This window comes from Anarhichas minor, unplaced genomic scaffold (assembly GCF_050575085.1).
Source record: "Anarhichas minor isolate MPS153535 unplaced genomic scaffold, ASM5057508v1 ptg000054l, whole genome shotgun sequence".
Classification (NCBI taxonomy): Eukaryota; Metazoa; Chordata; class Actinopteri; order Perciformes; family Anarhichadidae; genus Anarhichas; species Anarhichas minor.
The window spans coordinates 939315-960000 of NW_027466500.1; the positions used below are offsets into that span (position 1 = coordinate 939315).

At 40.1% G+C, this 20686-nt stretch overlaps 1 protein-coding gene across 16 annotated transcripts in view; it reads left to right on the top strand.

The window, feature by feature from the left end:
* The first annotated feature begins 12238 nt into the window (after positions 1-12238).
* The window catches only part of LOC142931811 (transcription factor COE3), a 65121-nt gene continuing 56673 nt past the window's right edge, over positions 12239-20686 (top strand). For 15 of the 16 annotated variants that reach the window (XM_076075914.1, XM_076075912.1, XM_076075913.1 and 12 more), the window contains exons 1-6: positions 12239-12398; positions 12689-12845; positions 13152-13215; positions 13480-13535; positions 15398-15471; positions 17176-17244. In XM_076075914.1, the coding sequence (XP_075932029.1) occupies positions 12268-12398; positions 12689-12845; positions 13152-13215; positions 13480-13535; positions 15398-15471; positions 17176-17244 (551 nt within the window). In that variant the 5' untranslated portion in view covers positions 12239-12267. The remainder of the gene's footprint in view (positions 12399-12688; positions 12846-13151; positions 13216-13479; positions 13536-15397; positions 15472-17175; positions 17245-20686) is intronic. The other variant, XM_076075921.1, reaches the window with a different exon arrangement.

Genomic DNA, 20686 nt, shown 5'->3' on the forward strand with positions numbered 1-20686 from the left:
CAAATCGTGTTAAAATGGTAAAATGTGTAATTTTAGGTTTAGCGTTTCAATTTTTTGTACTCTTAGGCTTGACCTGTACAGCACGTTATTCTTATAACCCTATTAACCGTGGGCCTGCCATAGAGATGCTGTGTATATTCAATACCTTATTACAGTAGTTCCAGGGACATTCTGAAAACCATTATTGTTTCACATTGAGGGTGTCACAGTGGACCCATAATATCTATCTATCTTCATGTTTTCCCCCCACATCAGTTTCAAAATGGAAAAGATATATGTATATTTATTTTTTGGTTGATTCAGAATGTCAACCCAGCTCTTTCATTGCATGCTATCAATCATTATGTTTTGTTTCCTTCAAATGGTGCATATTACATTGGGGAACAAACTTTTCAAACTCTGCTCAACCCAATTCTGCTCAGAATACGTCAAAAAGTATGTCCCTTATACCTCTATTTTCGTGAGCATAATATGCTTAAAATCATGGTGCAAAATATAGACACAAAAATAGATGTTTGAGCAAGTACTTTTAGTTTCATGCTTATTTTTCTGTAAACAGCACTCTCTGAAGGGTTGGGGCTGTCAAGAATTGGGAGGAGAAGGAACGCCCATAGGGGCTGATTGTGCAATAATAAAATATCCAACAAATAAATAAATGGCAAATGCTGATGAAGTGTGAGAATATGTAATATCTGGGCCACGTTTCAAAATAAATTTTGACAAAATAAACTAAACAGAGCTGTGTTCTTTTTAGTACACCAGTTGATGGAAACACATCATCCTAATAACACTAATTCTGCTGAAATAAGGGAGGGAATAAGAAGGGTGCTCTATTTTCCATCTCCATAGCGCTTTTAAACTTAGTTTGTTTGCCGCATTTGCAGATTGTCCTGGATGGGGCAAGTGAATAAATAGGGATGCACCCAGAAAGACCTGGACCAGATCTCACCAAAACCTTCTCCCCAGCATCTCCCAAGCTCCACAACCCTCTCATCACTCACACAGCATCCCTTAGGGAGAAGCACAGCAGAGGCCTGGAGGTTAGGATGACACACACACACACACACACACACACACACACACACACACACACACACACATATATATATATAAAGATGGACCAACTTGTACCTGCAGTATGAGTACAAGTTGGATGGTCTAAGATTATGCGTGGAAATGAAAGAGCATGCATAGAAATATGACGAAAAGAATGTGACATTAAACACGTTCACACATTTTGATTTGTGTAGTCAGTGTCAATTATACATTTTATGTTCTCTAAAATGTTGTGAAAAACTGCTGAATAGTGTCTTCAAACATTAAGCATTTAACACCTCCTTGCTTATTGATCCCATTCGTAGTTAGTAGATGCGGGCATGTTTCGCTTTAAATGAACAATGGATGGTTCACCAGTGTTTTGTAAAATCATCATTATTTTAAGAACCACTTGAACCTCTAAAACATCCTTGACTTCTTCACAAGGAGCCCCGTGTAGTTCCACACAGCACCAAATGGGGTTGCAGGGATTTTTACTTTAATAGCTTCTCTGACTGGATAAACATATTGCGTAGCTGTCTGCTGGGGCTGTGCAAACATTATTTATTGGACACATTAAACACTTGATTTGAAAGCATAAAGTGGTGTTTGTATATTATAAAAATGGTCAGGTCAGAGTTAGGGATACTAAGCAGAGCTTTTTAAATTCTCAGAAATGATTAAAGCAATTGTTTCAGAATTTTACTTATATTCTAAAATGTGCCTTTACTATATAATACACTTCATTTTTTTATATATCTGCCTTGAGTCATAGTACCCTATTAAAAACACAATTAACTGTTTGTATTCACCATCAAAGTGTGAAGGAGAAACAATTGACTTAAGCCTAATTTGGGATTTAATAAACCGTACCACTTAATTGTTGTGTACTTTCGAATTTTCACATTTTTCAGTACATGTTCAGTGTTGTGGCTGTGACTGTGTGTGTGTGTGTGTGTATGTGTGTGTGTGTGTGTGTGTGAGTGTGTGTGCTGCCGTGCCGTAGCTTCATCAGGTATAAGGAGAGGTGTTGACTTTATTCCGAGCCTCCAGTAACACCACTGACTCTGATAGTTCCCCATCCCTGTGGGAATTCATTATAAGACAGCTAGAGGCTGCTTGTGGATGGTTACTGTGCTGCCCGTATGTTAACTTGTCGCTATCGCGCAAGGCAAACATGTGGTGCAGCTGCTTTCTCTGGCTGTGGGCAACCTGGAGAGATTGATTGGTGAGCCTTCTGTTTTATCCAGGATCAGGGCCACATTCAGTAGACATGGTGCCTCCGGAGAAGCAGCCATTTTCCCCAGAAAATATGGCTCATTACCAGCACAGACAAAATGAAGGTATATTGACTTTTTAACATCTTACAACGCACCTATTCCTGAGCCAGTTAACAACAAGCATTTGTCTCCTGGAAATCTTAACTTCATTTTGTTTTCATGTAACTGAATGCAAACAACAGTCCTGATTTTAACATGAGCTCATCAAGTTTGTTTTGACAAATCAAACACTGATTCCATCCTCATCTATTTCAGTTTGAATTAACACTCTGAGGCATGCACATAAATACCCATACACATGTGTTTGCACCCCGCACACACAAACAAACCCTTCCCCCCACATTTGGTCCATCAGACAGTTTTTAACACAAACCATTGGCCAGTGGATGTGTCTGTTCTGCTCAGGGGCATAAGCTCTGTCCAGACCCTCAGTCTTAACTCTCTCTCCCTCACACACACACACACACACACACACACACACACACACACACACACACACACACACACACACACACACACACACACACACACACACACAAACAAACAGCAAAGACAAACACAATCAATTATTCAAGACTCTTGTTTTGGCTCATGTGTTTTTTTTTTCTTATTATTTCTGTTCTGTTGTTTCTATAGCATCCTCTGGCAACCTAACAGCCAGGAGGCCCCGATGAGTGAGATACGAGGCCTGATGACTTGAGGTCTGTGTATGTCTTTGTAATTTAGATGGCAGAGTATAATTTGCATGCACAGCCTTCAACATTGTCTCATTGTGTGAAGGAACTATCCTTGCGGCTTTCCACAACTGAGGGTTGTCAAAGACCTGGCTTGGAAGACAAACCTTTGTCTCCTTGTTTATTTCCCCCATGAGTGGACATTTTCAGCGTGGTCATTCAGCATGGTTCAACCTCCATCATTGTAAATGGCACACTGTCCTCTAGTTTGTGGTATTTCCCTATCAGTTGGTAAGGTTCTATACTAACATATGTAAGATACAGTTTACATTTTACATACGGGGTCCGTCATTCTTCAGTGTGCAAATTTGTGCACTAGATGGCACTATGGCACTTATTATTCAATGCCAGCAGATAATTTCCATTTTGGAGGATAAGTGTATGCTGCTGACACAAGTGATGATCACAAACTGCTTGTTTTCCCTGAGCTGATGTTGATAATATCACGAAGAACTCCGTAGCCACTCGCATTAATCAATTAACTGTTTTGACCTTTAAGAACAAAGCAATTGTTTTGATTTTGGCTGCCGTAGTTTCACGTGGAATAAATATGAAAATACCGAATGGGAGTAGTGCAGATCACTTAAGTTTTCATTTTATCTCCAAGACTACTCTAACTTGACAGATTCAGAGTTTTTTTTTTTTATAAAGGCTCAAGTGAACATCAAACAAAACACTCTCCTGAATCAATGAAAACAGAAAAGAATCACATTGAGGATATATATTAGATGTGAATCCTTGCAGCGATGATGTCCTTGTAACAGATCATATTGTAAATACGATGGGTTAAATTGCACTTGTAGCTTCCCTTCAAACAGTCAGGCTATTCTCTCGGGGGGACAAGAGAGTGCTGCAGACTCTTCCTCTAATAACGCAAGACAATGAGATCCCAGCTCATAACATAGGCCTCCACTATATAGAACAAGTATTGGGGGCTTAGCAGCTAATAAAGTGGCAAGTCTTCAAATCCATGTCAGAAGAGCAGAGTGCCACAGGGACCTTTCATAACACGTGTATGTGCAGGTTCAACTGCAGTGTAAAGGTTACACGTCCACATTGCACTGATCTAACCTGATGAGTTGCCTTAAGCCCCACAAATTTCAAGGCTGTGTTTCTTATTTAAAGAAGCAGAAGTGAATAGTTAGCTCGGTCTCAACAGGATGACAAGCGGAGACAGGAGTGTGGAATGAATGTTTGAGATGCAATTCAAGATCTACTGTGTATCCTCTTCTCAATTAAGTGCGCGTGAAGCAGCGACATAATTTAAATATGATTTAGATTTATTTCTGATAAGCTTGTTTTACCACATCTTTTGTAACTAGGGTAATGTTGTTTCTTTCAAAATGAGCAAAAGGCATAATATACATCAATTTTCTTAATTGAATCATGCTGCCCTTTGAGTTCACGAAACACAGTCTCAGTAATTAGCTTTGATTGCCTGGTCTGTGTTTCATAAATGCTCTCTCCCGCTTTCTCTCTAGTGAACCTGTCCTTCACTTGAGCACAGACACTCCTCCAGCATTTCCACCCACTTTGTTTGTGAGTCTTTGATCCACAGTATTCCAGTTAAAGTTACACCCATGTGCTGCAAGTTGAAACTTTCAGCATTGTTGCTCAGGGGAACCTTATACCCGTGGCGCCTTCTGCTTTTGTCCTTCCCTTTAGCAACAGAACTCTCCTATGGTCCCGGACAAAAGACTACTCACGACACCATTTTATGATCTCTGTGATGATACCGTTTCCTTCTCCTGCGTGCATGTTACCTTGGTCTGCTCATCTAATCCGAAATGTTAATGTAAAAAAACCCCCATCATTAGGGGTTCTCCCTTGAGAAAATTGTTGATTTGGAGCAAAGGAAGTAAGAAAATCCTTTCTCCTCAGATTTTAACTGCAAACAAGAAAACCAATTTAAATCAGTATTTCTTCTATATGCTGCACAATAACATAAAAGTGTAAGAACAGATGCCACCAAGTTGATAATTGAATCATAAAACCAATTTTTTTTTGGTTTTCAATTAAATTGATGTGCAGTATCAGCCGGACTGCACTCATAATGCTCATTGTGTTCAGTGGATGAATGTGTTTGTGCACACATTTTCATAACGCATTTAAATGTGCATGTGTGATAGTATGCACTAGAATTCCACATGCATGTTAAGCCTAATTGAAGCTACAATTATAACCATTTTCTACGACAACAATATAATCTGGTGTATAAAACACTTCAAGGCAGGAACAACAAATACAGTATATTAAAGTAGAGTGTAAAGTGCTGCAATGTCTTGCCTCTCCAGTCTGTCTAATCACTATGTGAGTGAAACATTCATGGTACACTAGATCAGTTCAATATTTAATTTCTCAACAAAGACTACATGATGGAACAGATGCTCAAACTTTGTACGTTTCTCAGGAGAGAAAAAGTCACTTTCATGGAAGCCATTGAGTACAGAGATTGTGATTGTGTTCAAGCTTTGTGTTGACTTCTTTGGGCTCTTCACCTATGCACTAAACGTACAATCGTGGATGAAAAGATGTTCAAACAAACTAAGTGTGCATAGTGAGCCAGTGCTCAAACCACAGACTGAATACATCAATTGTTTACATCCAGGGGCATAAGAAACTCATGTGTGGAACCCCGTTAGTGATGCACCAGGGTTGGCCTTTGCCTCCATGTCACATTTCAAGTGAAGATTTGACTTGGCATGTTTACATAGGATTTCTTCATCTCCCTTTTAAACCCCTATGGGCAAACTGAAGGTGAGGGGAACTAAGATTATTATCCCCCGTTTCTCTGAGGAGCTTTTCTTTATGCACACCCTCGCAGATGTCGACATTTGGTTAGGCGGTGTACATAGAAGCCCCAGATTATCTGGCGCTTCAGCAAGTCTGTTTAGCTGAAGTTAGGAGTGGTTACTTTCCTGCACCTTCCTAATATTCCCTCGTGTTTCGCAACCTGGAGACCCCCGTGCTTAGTCATCTGTGTTAAAGAGTGTGTAAAAGAAAAATATTGATGATTGAATATTGCTGTCCATTCAAGACTTTAGGTCTTAGTTGTAATGATGTTCACGTCAATAAGATCCTGTGCAGACGTAGACCTAGTCGCAGGAAGCGTAACAGATGGTGTACTATATGTCATAATGCTATAAAATCCAACAGGAATTGACAATTGAAATCCCACCCTGGAGTTTGCCTCTTTTAGCTTTGGCATAATCTCCTCAGGATTTCAATTGCAAAGTCAAAGAGAATAGTCTAGCACACGGGGACTAGTTATCTGGGGCAAATGCGGTCTAAGGTTGACAATGCAAAGGCTATGTTTATGTGCATCACACTTGCTATACTGAATGTTTCCCAGAGTACAAGAACATCCTCCCCTGAATTATATTCCTCTTCCCACGTCCCAGTGCTGCCGTGGAAAGTAGGCCAAATGAGCACCAGGGCGTTGCTTTTTTAAGATGATCAGTTTGTCAGTGTGTTTTTGTGTGTGCTCAGGACGGCTATTCATGTGGCTTGACTCTGTAGAACAAAGACCAGCATTATACAATTTGCAGCACTTCCAATAGTAAGGAAAAGGGAGAGGTTGGAAAATAGGGACAGGACAAGTGTGGATGAAACAAAGACAAAAACTGGCTTGTACTCTAATTCATTTACTTCCTCTTTTCCACCTCTTTGTTGCAGCAAAAAGGTCCCTTGCCAGTAACACTCCTCTGCAGGAGCATACTGTACTCTAGCTGGCATGGCTTATTTTTAGCTATTGCTGTGCAGCTTTCACCTTGACTCTCTCCGTCTTGACATCATAATTAACATTTCTGTTAATAGTAACACAGTTCAATATTAATAAGGATCTCTGACTAAAATCAAAATTCTGTTGTAGAGTGATAATGAATTGTACCTCATTTCTCATATACAAGACACCTTGCCAATCACCATCAAATTTGCATCACTTAATCCCTGTATAGGAGTAAATTAGAGGCACTGATGCAACATGGAGAAAATATACATTTTGATGTGAGTGACTTGAGAGTTATTGGACTCCTGCAGGTGGGGCAGTATCACTATAAGTTGGCAATAGCTCCATCATATGGGTCAACAGGCAAATTAAAGTTCTCTTGAGTATTGAGGGAAACGCTGCTGCCTGTGTGGTCAGGCATGCACATGGGCTGTATAAAAAAAAAGGAGAGGAAAAACAAGGTTAAAGCTGATGCCTCCCGTTTTGGAGGCCACTTTGCCAGATGCAACATGTGTCCATATCATACTTACTGATGAGATTTTTATACGTCCTTTAAAGTCAGAATTTTGCACCATTCCTGGGTGTCACAGTTTGGTATGAGGGTGCCTATATCATACGTTGATATGTTCCGATTTAGAGCTGAATAATCACATTTACCTCACTTCCATCAATGCCACTGAGAAATGTGAGGTGGCGTGATAACTTTTTATAAATAGGGAATTTTTTGACAGGCCTATACAAAGCAGTGATGGACACAATCAAGACGGGGCTGAATAAGAGCGAAGGTATGCTGGATATTTGGTCATGTATATTTTGGTCTAAATTTCCAGGGGATATTTTAGATGTTAATAGCCCTGAAGTGGTCTCGGTTTCTTATTTAATTTCTCTCGCCTTCTTTAAATGTAATTCGCCCACAGACTGCGCCGCGAGGCTCTAAACCGCGCAGAAACTCTCTCATCATTTCCACAGCAGAATGGAAATGCAAATTGTGCGCACGGGCAATGCCCTTGACAGAACTCACCACTGCACACAATTAACATGAGCACTCTGACAGAAGTTAGTGACGAAATGTGAGGTCACACAAGCTGTGTGTCAGATAATGTGCTTGTGTTTATTTGAAACAATCCTACATTAAACGCATCAAAAAGATACACGTGGATTGTGTACAACTAAAACTAGTAGCTATTATTAATAATAATAATAATAATAGTAGCTAACAATAATAATATTAAAAATAATAATAAGGTGGCTTTCGTGAAAATTTAATTTCAAGAAATTTTACTGCATGGAAAAGAATAACGCGCTTTCCTCTCTTTTAGCTCAATACATATTTTTTTATTTAATCTATTTATTTTGTCTTGTGGTGTATATATATATATATATATATATATATATATATATATATATATATATTAATAATTCTGTCTTTTTTATTTGAGATGATTTGTCCTGAACATAATAAACAACCACTTTTTGGCCGCTCGGGGGGTCTAGGGAGGGGGAGGGGTGTTAGATAAACCTATGTTGAGATTTAGCTATCTTGTCACTGAGGAACGCAGCTGCCTCATATCGACACAATGATCTCAAGTGTAACCAACGAGGGGCGCTGTCCGTCTATCAGCTATACTTGCCACGAATAGCCTACATGATTGATCTTATCACTCTTGGCCATTTGTGTTTTGCCCCTATAATTAAAAATATCCTGCTAAATGTATTTGAATATGATATTTGAATATGTCACATCGAATCTCGCACGTGCATTTATTAGGCCTATAACGTTAATGGCATCTTTAAACAAAGTTTGCAAGGAAGCTGTCATTGTAATGGTGTATTCAGCATTTCATTATTTAAGTTAAAAAGTCAAATTTTTATAAATATGATCTAATTTCCACCACTCATGAGAAACAATGCACAAGTATACAAGTTGATCTTTTAAAACAGAGCTACAAGTGATAACAAAAGCTATAGACTTCACAGTAATTATTTTCTTGTGCGTTGGCCTAAGCCTAAATAAATAAATGAAATGAGGAAATTGTAAATCACTATTAAGTTCAACCATACACAAAAAAACATGATATATATATTATATTATTATATATGTGTAAACAATGGAATAACATAAAGACTGGTTGAGTTGCTGTAAACAATAAGTGGGCTGACTGCCTGTTTGTTCCATATGGAGTTTGGAGTGATGCGTAAATGTAGGCGTATTTCATTAATATTTAATCCACAAAAGGATCACTTTAAAACAACCTCTGTGATAAAGCCGTGAGCGAATTTGCTTGTTGTGTGCTAATAAGATTTATTTTCTGTCCCCCCCTTTTTTTTGCCAATAAATTCAGTAGGAAACAATGCAGGTGAGCATAATGAAAGTGTTGTCCCAATAAAGTGCATCGATGGACAGCTGGGCAGCGGCCGGCTGATTGACTTTGCCTTGACATCTGGGAGGCCCGCTGGCCCCTGGCACGCGTATAGGCTGATGTCGCCATTTACATGCAAATTTAAGGAGATCATGAGGGCCTCGCCCCGTAAATTCACACACAAAAAAAAAGAAGACGTCACCCTCAATACGGCGGAGGCTCGTCCCGTCGAGACGGGAGGTCTTCGAAGTCACCGTGTACATTTTTATTGGGAGCCACGCGTCCAGAGGAGTTTAGTTTTATATAGATGGCCAGGCACAAATCTTTAGGGGTTCTTTCACTGTGGCCACTGAATAGAAGAATGAGATAACAGGCTGCCGTGTCATCAACCGGTCATTTAAACGAGCATTCAGCCTGCCTCAATGCGGCCAAGATGCAGCAGGCAAGCAGTTTGCACTTGTTCCCCTGCTTGTCATGCGCCACTTACCCCAAGCGTGCTGTTAAAAAACAAGCTTTTTTATTTTTAAGTGAGAAATGAGAAAATGTGACAAAGATCCCCTAATTCCACGCCCGTGAAAGTTGTCATGCGCGCAAACGCTAAAACCAACGGGGATCAACCTTTCTTTTATTTTGATGCTAACATTTCACCTAATGATGGAGAGCGCATTTTCCACGGTGTAAGCCCACCACGCAGATGATCCCACAGAATGAGCTGAGACGGATTCAGGCTCCGCGCCTCAGTGTGTGGAGCAGCTGACTCCCTCTCTCCACGTCCAGATGGCTCCTGCACACAGATTTGCATTCATTTTCCTCTAATATCTTCTGAAATAGCGGGGCAGCTGCATTTGTTGTCAAATACGGTTTAAAACTCCCTTTCAGGACAGCATCGTTACCTACGTGACGGGTGTGGAGATCCATTTTCTTTCTCCAGTCAACAGTATCAGATCTAAGAGGATTTGTCTCAAAGTCCCCTAATTTGATAATCAGATTTAAATCGCCTTGGTGCGTGTAATCAGGGGTTAAGTTCTAATAAGCGACTTGAACACTGTGCGAAAAAAGCAGAGTGAGTTCTGTGCAAAAAAGATATTTGCAATCTCGGCAGAACAGACAAAACATTTACAACATGCGTCTCGGTTTGTTTCATCTTAGAGAAAAAGAGATACATTTTTTTTAAAAGGGCCCTTTGAGGTTTTCCTGATATTTTTTTTCACAAATTGAAACTTAGATTTCTCTTCAATAATAAAAAAAAGTACAAAAAAAATCCACACCCTTATTTTGTGACTGGGCAATTTGGCAATAGATTGTGTAGAGGTGAAAGCAACAGCTTATAATTCACTTATCTTTGGCAGCAGCTATTAACCCTCAGCACCAGCTAGATAGATTGCTCAGGATACAGCACACATCTCTCTTCCTCGCACCCTCCCCTCGCTCCCTCCATCCTCTCCTCCTTTTCACCACTAATGAACCGAACTGCTTGCTTGCCCCTCTCGGACAGAGTCGGACATGTAGGCTCTTTAAAAATGATTAAGATGTTTCTGATTATTACTGATTTGAGCGGGACGTGCATGAAATAAAGAAGACACAGAACCATGGATTTCCTGAAGTTTGTTTAATGTCATGAGACACCCTGGCTCTAAATGTTTAGCTCATAAAAAGAAGTCAGAAGATCTTACTTTATCTTAAATGGCACATGCATGTGATTGATTTGTTTTCACATCAATAATGTGGATGCTAAGAAACGGGGTTTCAAACTTTGTTCATATTTTATGCCTACCGCCATAAATAAAGAGATCCTCTGCTCTGCGATACACAGCAAAACAATTGAAAGTCAATCATCTCTTGTGAAAAATGCTCAATGAAAATGTAATGTCAATTAATAGATTTATAATCATGTCTGATTCTCTGAAATCATCGTTGGATTAATTACATTTTAATTACAATAAAATAACCCGCAACGTAGAGTTAGAAATTCACAAATATATCAGTTATGTGAAGAAACATGATCTGTCATCATTGAAATATGATTTATGGCCTGTATTCACGCAGCTATTGAGATGCTTTCGATACATTAGTGAACAAGCAATCTCATCACGTCAATTTGTAATAATAACACATCTAATCGAATAAATATGTCAAATACTATTGATTTTAATCAAATATAATAAAACTAATCACGGAAATTGCAATCATTAGGCCGGCTACAAATGATAAGCAATGCCATCCTGAATTCCGAGTTATTATCATATTGTTCTTTTTTATTTTTTTTCTCATTATGTGTGATGGTTACACACGATTGAATTTTCCATATCATTAAAAAAATCAAACTCACCACATATAGGGCCTAAGCAAGAGGAAAAGTGGAGCGAGTGAGTGTTCTCAGGCTGCTGCACTATAGGGCTGTACCCGTACAGAGGAGCGCCACTGCTTGACAGGAACCGTCAGAGCTCCATATTTGGGCAAAGCCACGCCTCTTCAGCGTCATATTCTGACAGCGCCTCTCCCGTGGGTTTAGAGTTTTGGCTCCCGGGAAAGATTTCAGTCCTCGGGGAAAGAGGGCTTAGTTTTGCATGTTCCCATCCATCCTGCACGACGCGAAAGGGCCCCTTATCCACCTCTCCTGTGTACTAGGAACACCTCCACTGGTGATCAGCCTTTGCCTGTGTTTGTCTTGTGGAGAAGCAGCAGCACCTTTTCAGGAGTGGGTTTTTTATTCAACAAGAAGTCCTGAAGGTTTTGGATGCGGTGCTTCAGGGATGTGGGCACTTTGAGAGCAGCATCACCCACAAACACAAACAACTGCCATCGATTTTTCTGTGAATAGCACAAAAAAAGAAAAAAGAAAAAGAAAAGAGGAACAATAGCAGCACAAAAAAAAAATCTTGTCTATTGAACAATTCACTTTTCCAGTCTGTGGATACCGCTCTAACTAAGTACAGCACTTTGAGAATTGTTCACATCGGACGGACTGAAGAGGGAGGCAAGACCTGTGGACCGGGTTTTCCCTCGCAAGTCTGAATCGGCTCTCGCTACTTATCCCGTGATAAAATAAAAACAACCCTACAGGATAACGCGCTTGGACGTTTATTCCCTTAATTTCGCAGGAGGCTCTTTTTTCACGCAAATTGTCCTAAATGTTTGGAATTCAGGAAACTATACCGCGGGGCGGGACGACGATGAAGGAGGAACCGCTCGGTGGACTGAACTCGGTCCGCTCCTGGATGCACACAGCTGGGGTGGTGGATGCAAACACAGCCGCCCAAAGGTACGCATGCCAAAAAGCATCTGATTTTTCTCACGCATTCCCTCCTCATCATATCGACCCCTCAATCCCCTGAATACTCTGTATCAATTACGGTCTCCCAATAAATGCCCCCCCTTCGGCTTTCCCTTCTTTCATTACACCAGATTACCCATTATTGTGACAAATCAAGAAATCTCCCCCGTACTCAAGCGTGCTTCTGCATCTCCAATGTTCCCATCAGCTTCTCCATCATCTTAGTATCCCCGGTGTCCGGTGCTTAACCGAGATGGTCTCTTGTTTTCTCCCCGCAGCGGTGTCGGCTTGGCACGGGCACATTATGAAAAGCAGCCCCCTTCCAACCTCAGAAAATCCAATTTTTTCCATTTCGTCCTGGCGCTGTATGACAGACAGGGTCAGCCCGTGGAGATCGAAAGGACAGCTTTTGTGGACTTTGTGGAGAAAGACAAAGTAAGCGGGATATTTTAGAAAATACGTGCACCTCTGTACATAATCAGTACTTGTATCGAAATTATGTTCTCTGAAATGGCAATGGGTTACTAAGGGGAAGTCACGTGTAATATTGATTTAAAAAAAAAAAAGCTCAATTCGTTGATGACAGAGAGTCGTTTTAAGAACTAAAGCTGTTTCTCTTCTTTTGCACAGAAACTATACATAGCCTTTAAAAAAATAATAATTGTAAACCAACAAGACATGTGGTGGTGATAGGCAGTTATTCTGTTCATGTTGATTTTCACAAACTGTTGTCTTCTGCAGGAACCAACCAGTGAAAAAACTAACAATGGGATACATTACAAACTGCAGTTATTGTACAGCAATGGTGAGTCAATCTCTCTTTAATATTTTGCAAACACCTGCAAATATATCACACATGAGTTTGTCTGTCTGCATAAAACCCACGTGTAATAATAATGATAACAATAATAATAGAAGCAGTCTGGTCATTTTATGAATATATTCACTGTCTGAGGTCTTTGTATCTTTTATTATATGTGACTAAACTTTTTTTTGGAGGGCTTACTTTAAAAATGTATTGCCCACAATTCCTCAAAACTCACAAGTGGTCTTCTTTTTCTCTCCCCAGGCGTCAGAACAGAACAGGATCTTTACATACGGTTAATCGATTCCATGACGAAGCAGGTAAGCTGCTGTTACACTTGTTTCTTCGCTCACAGTGCAAACGCATGCTCGCAACCCACGGTTCACTTGTGCAAAACCTTAACACGCCGTGCAAATCGTCACCCCTGAGATGCACACAGGTTTTTTTTTGTTTTGTTTTCTTGAATCTGCTTGCCAAACAAACAAAAAAAAAGTTGTGGCACCAAATGAAATCAAATTACTGCTGTAACAAGAAGACATAGTTTCCATTTACGACTGTTTACGTTTGGCCATATCCTAAAGTACATTTAACTCTGCAAGAGTCAGGCTTCTTTGTAGGCACCCATTCAAATTTAAACACAACGTCTGCTCCACATGATCTGATTTGACATTTCCTGCGCAAAGAGTCAGAGGTGACGCTCTCACCATAAATATTTTTAAAAAATTTGCATCAAGTATTATATTTATGAATATAAATATACATATTTTTGCTGAGGTTCATCTCACTTATCTTCCTCACAAACATTAGGGTGACTTTAAACCCAGAGCCCAACGCGCAAAATGCAATTATTAAGTCTTAATGCACATGCTAAGTCAACGCAAAGATTTGTAAAGTTATTTATAATTTGGGGAATAAAATCAGAGATGGTTATTTCGGCTCTCCGCCTCGTGTTTTGTTATTTAATAGAGGGTTTAGGTAGAGCCTTCTGAATAGAGCCGTGAAGCCTGAGCCACTGGTCACAGACAACATTCCTGTGCGAATGATCCGAGTCAATGACGCAGAACAAGCAATTTATGGATTTCTGTTTCTACAGCTGCAAACAGCGACATAAATCAAACCAATATAGATAATCGCCCGGTTCCTAGAACAAATAAAAAAAGGAAAAAGGAAAGAATACTCAGGTCAAGGGGGACAGCTTTTAAAAGCGAGAAAGTGATGCGACCTGGTTCAGATATGTCACTTTTTCAAAGTCACTCTCTCATATTAGCCTCGCGCGTGCCAGAAAAAAAAAAACATCACTAAAATTATGAATGGCACCAAATGACAAAAAAAATAATTAGCACGTTTCTTATTAAATATTTTTATTTTATTATATTCTTAAAGTGTTTTATCAATAACGTGGTGCTTAGCCTGCGTTTACAGTTGGTGCCGGTTCAGTATACGAGGGAGAGAAGTGTCTATCCTTAGAAATAGAAGAAGGAGGGAGGGATCGAGGGAGGGAGAGAAGAGCGGCAGAACTGATAGCTCCACGCCATCTGTTTCAGCCAATGCTCAAAAATTACTCAACCGTACCGCCAGACACCGCTTTTTATCCACAGAAAGATCATTGTTAGCGGCTCAAAATAAACAACAGATTGCCCATTAACACTTTCCCCCAAATATCCCCAGATTATAAGCATATTGATGACACTTCTATTGGATCTCTCCTTATGAAAATCTCTCTGTCTCTCTCTCTTTCTCGGTCTGTCTCTCTGAGCCACAGGATATTATCGAGATTAATAAAAAATACAATTTATTTTTATTGTCATCATAATCATTACTTTTCATTTTATAATTAGATTTTTTAAATATGATTGCCACTGGAAATATTGTCGTTGGTATTGTTATTATTCGTCATAGTTATTTTGTAATTGTTTATTTAGGTTGATATTTATATGAAGTAATGTAATTTAAACAGTGGGATATTGCTGTGATTATCTTAACCATGTTTCTTACTTAGCCTTTGCACTCTTCTAATATATTCCGTCGTCCTAAGATCATGTGTATTCATGCCCTGATTTATTTTATTAAGTGCAAAAATGGCAGATATGTTAGTCTAATTATTTGTGAATTTATGTGAATTAATAGGTGTTTAAGAGATGACTGTGTTTTCACTTTATTTCCATCTCATTTCCTTTCAAAGGCCATCATTTATGAGGGTCAAGACAAGAATCCAGAAATGTGCAGAGTTCTTCTTACCCATGAAATTATGTGCAGGTAAGCACTATTTCTTTGCTCCGTCCATTTTGCACATCCAGGCAAAAAGTAATTCCCTCCCCTTCAATAAGTTTTGACACTCATGATGTGATGCAGCAATCCAGACTGTCCTGTGGTCCTTCAGCAACCACAGAGAGAGAGAGAGAGAGAGCTGCTGTCATTTCTAACTTTGATATGATGTTATTCAACTATGTGAATATGCCAGTGGAAATGAGCTGCCTGTCTTTTTCAGTGAAAGAATGTACTCACAGTACATAAGTTATGTTTTTTAATCTTTAGTTTATTTATTTGTATATTCTAAGATGTGTATGTCATCATGTAAGCCTGCCAGACACAATGTGTTTTCTGTTAAGTTATGCACAGGCGCTGCATGCCATGTATCAGTTTTTTCTTCTTCTTTTTTAGAACAGAGTCAGTTCTCGGTTGATCCCACCTGTCAACAATGATCAGCGAGCCTTTTAGCGTCATTTAACCACATAAATCTCAACCTCTCGGATTGCGCTGCTATTCAGCGGTGTCATTGATACTAAAAGGAAAAAACGCCTTTTGTTGTTATTGTTGAGCTCAGCATGAGCTTTGTGAACATTGAATTCGGATACTGTCGGTTAACCTCTCCTTTGTTGCACCGGTGCATTGTTCAAGTTACTGGTTGAGAGCAAGTGCAGCATGAGAGCTGAGAATGATTTGTCTTTTTCCATGCATAAACTCATCACTCACGCTCAATTTATACATGCATCCATCACTTATTTGTGACACGTTGAATATGCTCGTACTCTAGAGGTAATATTTTTTTGTCAAGAGGAAGTGCATTTTGCTGCTGAATAAAGATCTACTTTAACTGCTGCCTATTATCAGATAAGAATATCGACATAATAAGAACAGTTATAATAAGAATTATCTTTTGATATCTTACCTTATTATATCCTAATTGTTAGGGATGTCATACATGTAGTTTTTGAATTATGTTTATGCTCTAATACACTCCAGCACCTTAGCTATAAAACACATCTTTATTACTGCTGCTAGAAAGTCATGTAAATCAGACATATTTAAATAATGTGTGGTTGACTGACAGTAGCTTTGCACAAAATCTTTGTTTTTCTTTCTGCACCATATGGCATAAATCAATCTTATTCACATATGTTATGTTTATATGTTTTCATTTCCAGTGGAAGCTAGGATGATGTATTTGTTTATTTTTGCAGTTTTGATTCAAGTCCCAATCAAAGAAGTGAAAGGCAGCTAGCTATAGGCTTATGGGGGGGAGATGGCTGAAACATGTGGTGGAAGATAGATTAGTGCTTTTGAGGCCATAATTGATAAATGCCCTGCAGAAATATTGGTTGAGGGTGGCACCTTGCATCTCCCTCAGAAATAGCAGCTTGGCAATTAGAGGTAAACAAAAGCTGAAGCTGTGAAAAGTGACTCCCCTGCCTCCTGGCCCAATCCCCACTCCCCTCCCCTCCAACACTAAGCCAAACAACACAACATGTTGTTTTCACCATTTTTATCAGCCATCAGCATCAATGGAATGGATAGATTGAGTGTAGGAAATCTAATGGCAATTTTATTTTACCTCCCCGATATCAAAATCACTCCGAGGCACTTAATAAATGTATGTGGTTTTGTGTGCATTATTTATTTATTTTGATTTATTTAGCAAAGTATTGCTTGTTCTGAAATACTCTGTCTATGTTCCTGTAGCCGATGCTGTGACAAGAAAAGCTGTGGAAACAGGAACGAGACTCCATCAGACCCAGTGATCATTGACAGGTAGGCCATGTGCAGCTTCTTCTCTGAGTGTGAACGGGGGGAGCGAGTAAGTGAATGAGTGAGTGTCTGAGTGACTAAATGGATGAGTGACTGAGTGGATGAGCAGGCGCATGGATGAGCTCGTGAACAAATGAGTTCCCTCCCGGTGTGCCAGACGGCCCAGTTGGGCTGACTTGCATCTTACAGCTCACAGTGTGGGAACTGTGGGTGATTCTGTGTGAGCGGCTGAGGGGCGTCTTTCCCAGGTACCTGTGCACCGAGGGGCGGTCACCACCTGGATAGGGTTTGTTCAATCACAGGTGGTTCAATCACCAGAGGATCATGCTGGGAATACACCTAATTAGCTTAGGCAACTTCACATTTATTTGGCTGGCATCCCTTCTTTGTTTACGACAGTGATGCTTACACTGTCAATAGTTGTTTTTCATTGACTGTTTCCTTCTCTCAAGTTAACTGTGAGCTAGATGCCGTTAAAGTTTCGTTTTAGAGGGCATAAACATTTTATGTCTGCTGTTTTGTTCTGCACCTTCAGGGAAGTTACATCTGCCACATTTATATCACCTTCTAAAGAGGGAGAATAAATGGTCTGCTTTCAGGCATTGACATCTTTCTCACACTGTGAAACTATATTGCATGTCCTGGTCAGCGTGAATATGTTTAGGTAGTTTAGTGTGTGTGTGTGTGTGTGTGGATATAGGGGTGAGGTAGGGGGTGTAGTTTGTGCGTCGATCTCAATGTAACTCTCACCACGTAGTAGAGAGAGACAGCAATGCTAATGTTTGACTAGCCGGAATCACTGTTTGCTTAGTGGAGAATGCCTGGTATCTGACAGAGGGGACAACTCTCTTATTAGTAATCAAATAGGGCTGAGCAGTTGTTGCTGCCACTCCACTCCAGCGGCTTCTCATGCATCAGGAAGTAGGAGCTGGCTGCCCTGGGAGCCTGAATGGATTACCAGAGCTACTGCTGTCTGAACTCAAACTCACACAGACACACGCAGATACGCGCACACACACGCAGGCGCCGACACAAACGCGACACCCACACGTCCTCACGCGCACGCATGCTGCTTGTATGTTGTTTATGCTTTCATGCTTGACTGTGACTGTCATGCAAGAAAAGTACTGAGGTGTTAAGGACGTTGTCAGGATGGAGCTGTTTTTTTTTTTGTTGCGGTATCTTGTACCAAGCCGACTGCTTAATTCATAAGTCAAGTGCGTTTGTTAGTAAAGGGACGACAGTGCGAACATTAACATATAACTTGAGACGTCTACTTTGCTTAATTTCCGCTGCTTTCATGTTTGCTTTGTGTCTCTCTGCTGCCTTTTACTGTTTAGAGTTTCGCACACCATTGTTCTTCAATCTGCGGGACAAAACATGTAACATAAGTACAATAAGCAAAATGAATGCATAGAGAATTAAAGTCAAGAAAGAGGGGTGGGAAAAAAAAAGAACAGGGAAAAAAGAAGCGGATGGATATTGTAAGCTCAACTGGCTCAGGGAGGGCTCGGATTTTCATTGTGACGAGTCTGAATAGGAGTAGAGTATCCCTTTCCTTGCACAATGAGCGGCTCTGTTGAAACACAAAAGCATATGTTCCTCATTAGACCCTCCCATTGTCTCCATGTCGTAACTATGAGCCCGTCAGCTCACCCTAACAGACCCACACAGGTTCCCAGTGACTGAAGGAGGCTCGCAGAGAGGGGTGCTTGTGAAAGGTTGCAGGGTTTAGCGAGAGTTACGGACGCGGCCAGAGCACACACTGTAGTAGGCTTGCTACGCAAGACTATTTACTGCAATTACTTGACTGCTCCCGCTGTGCATATGGGTGCGCTTTTTAGTTAAAGCTTCCATGTTTTACAGCCATTTCTGTTACATCTGTCATTTTCTCATGCACATCATTACAGGCACCTGTGCTGCGGTCGCTGCTGGCAGAAAGTGATTATTTCCAATTGAGTAGAACATAGTTGAGTGACATAAACCTTAGAGGAGAGGTTTGATTGTTGAATCAGGCATGTCTCATCTGTCTACAATTACAGTATGAAAACCAGCTAGCACTGCCACATTTCCGAGAGAAACAGTAGCATGGCCGAACCTTAAGAAACAGATTTGGAGTGAATCATTGATGGCGTTCATGCGCTGTAACATTTTCCCAGATGGTAAGAGGGGAAAGCGCACACAGCTAGCTGGCATCTAGCAAGACATTAACTGGCGTTCCCATGGATCTGGCATATCCAACGGAGTTTGGGAAACTTATCATTCCGAATGTGTCCTATTTTCCTGCGGTCAAGCCAGACATCTGTTTACCCTATTTTCTCTCAGAGTTTTGATACAGATTTTCACTCAGATTTTTGAAGAGGAAGGATTCTCTTAAAAAAAAAAAAGAAAGTTGGTTAGATATAGGCCCAACAGCTGTCACAAAGTTTCAGCACTGCTTGGTCTTTAAATATTTCAGCGCTTACATTTGATGCCGTTGCATTATTCATAACTCCTTTTTGGATGAAGAAAGGCCCTATTTTTGTTGCATTTGGGTGTTTTTTTATGTGTAGTGACTCAAATTCCAATGTATCGTTTGGGAACGTCAGTACGTAATTTGCTCTACAAAAAAGTCTATTGTCTTTCAAGAGCGTACGTGTACTTTTTCAAGAAAATAAAAATCTTCAAATTCAGTTGGTGCTTACATTAAATAAAAGAAACAGTCAATTTACCTTGTGACTAATTGTAGCACTTTTGCTATGACCGCATCTCTATGCAGTTCGGTATAATCATCTCTCCCCTTTATAAATCCAGCGGTGCTACAGATGTCACATTTATAAGTTAATGGTGCCTTAAAGTAGGTGGGGGTGTAGGTTTATTCAGTCGGTAATTTGAGTCTTTAGAATTATAGTGATGAGGTACCCAATATCTGATTAGATGGTTTTCCCATTTACAGTGCATGTGTTTAGCCAAACATAACTCAATTTGCGATGACTCTCCTGGTCTGGTATCTGTCTTCACTCTCTTGCATATTGACTTTGTCTTCTCTTGTGTGAAAGATTAGATACATTGTTCAGGCTTACACATGGATTTTGTAATAAGACGGCACATGTTGTTGAAAGAGGAGAGAAAATGACTCATTCTGCGTGTCAGGGTTCAAAGGTCACATTTTACTCGGAGAAGCCGGAGCAATTTATGCAGAAAGTAAAATCGAGACACACACAGAGAGAGAGAGAGAAAGAGAGAGAGAGAGAATGTGTTATCAATCTTTATTCTGCCCATATGTGAATTTTGATTTTAATGTATGTTCATACAGTTTAACATCTTGTGTCAATTTACGCTGCCATTCACAAACGGGTTCTGGACCAGATCTAAACATGTCAGCTCCATTTATTCCAGCGGCCACGGCACTCCCTTTCACTTCCTGTCACAAAGGTCAAGGAGCACTGACCTTTGGAGTGCAGCC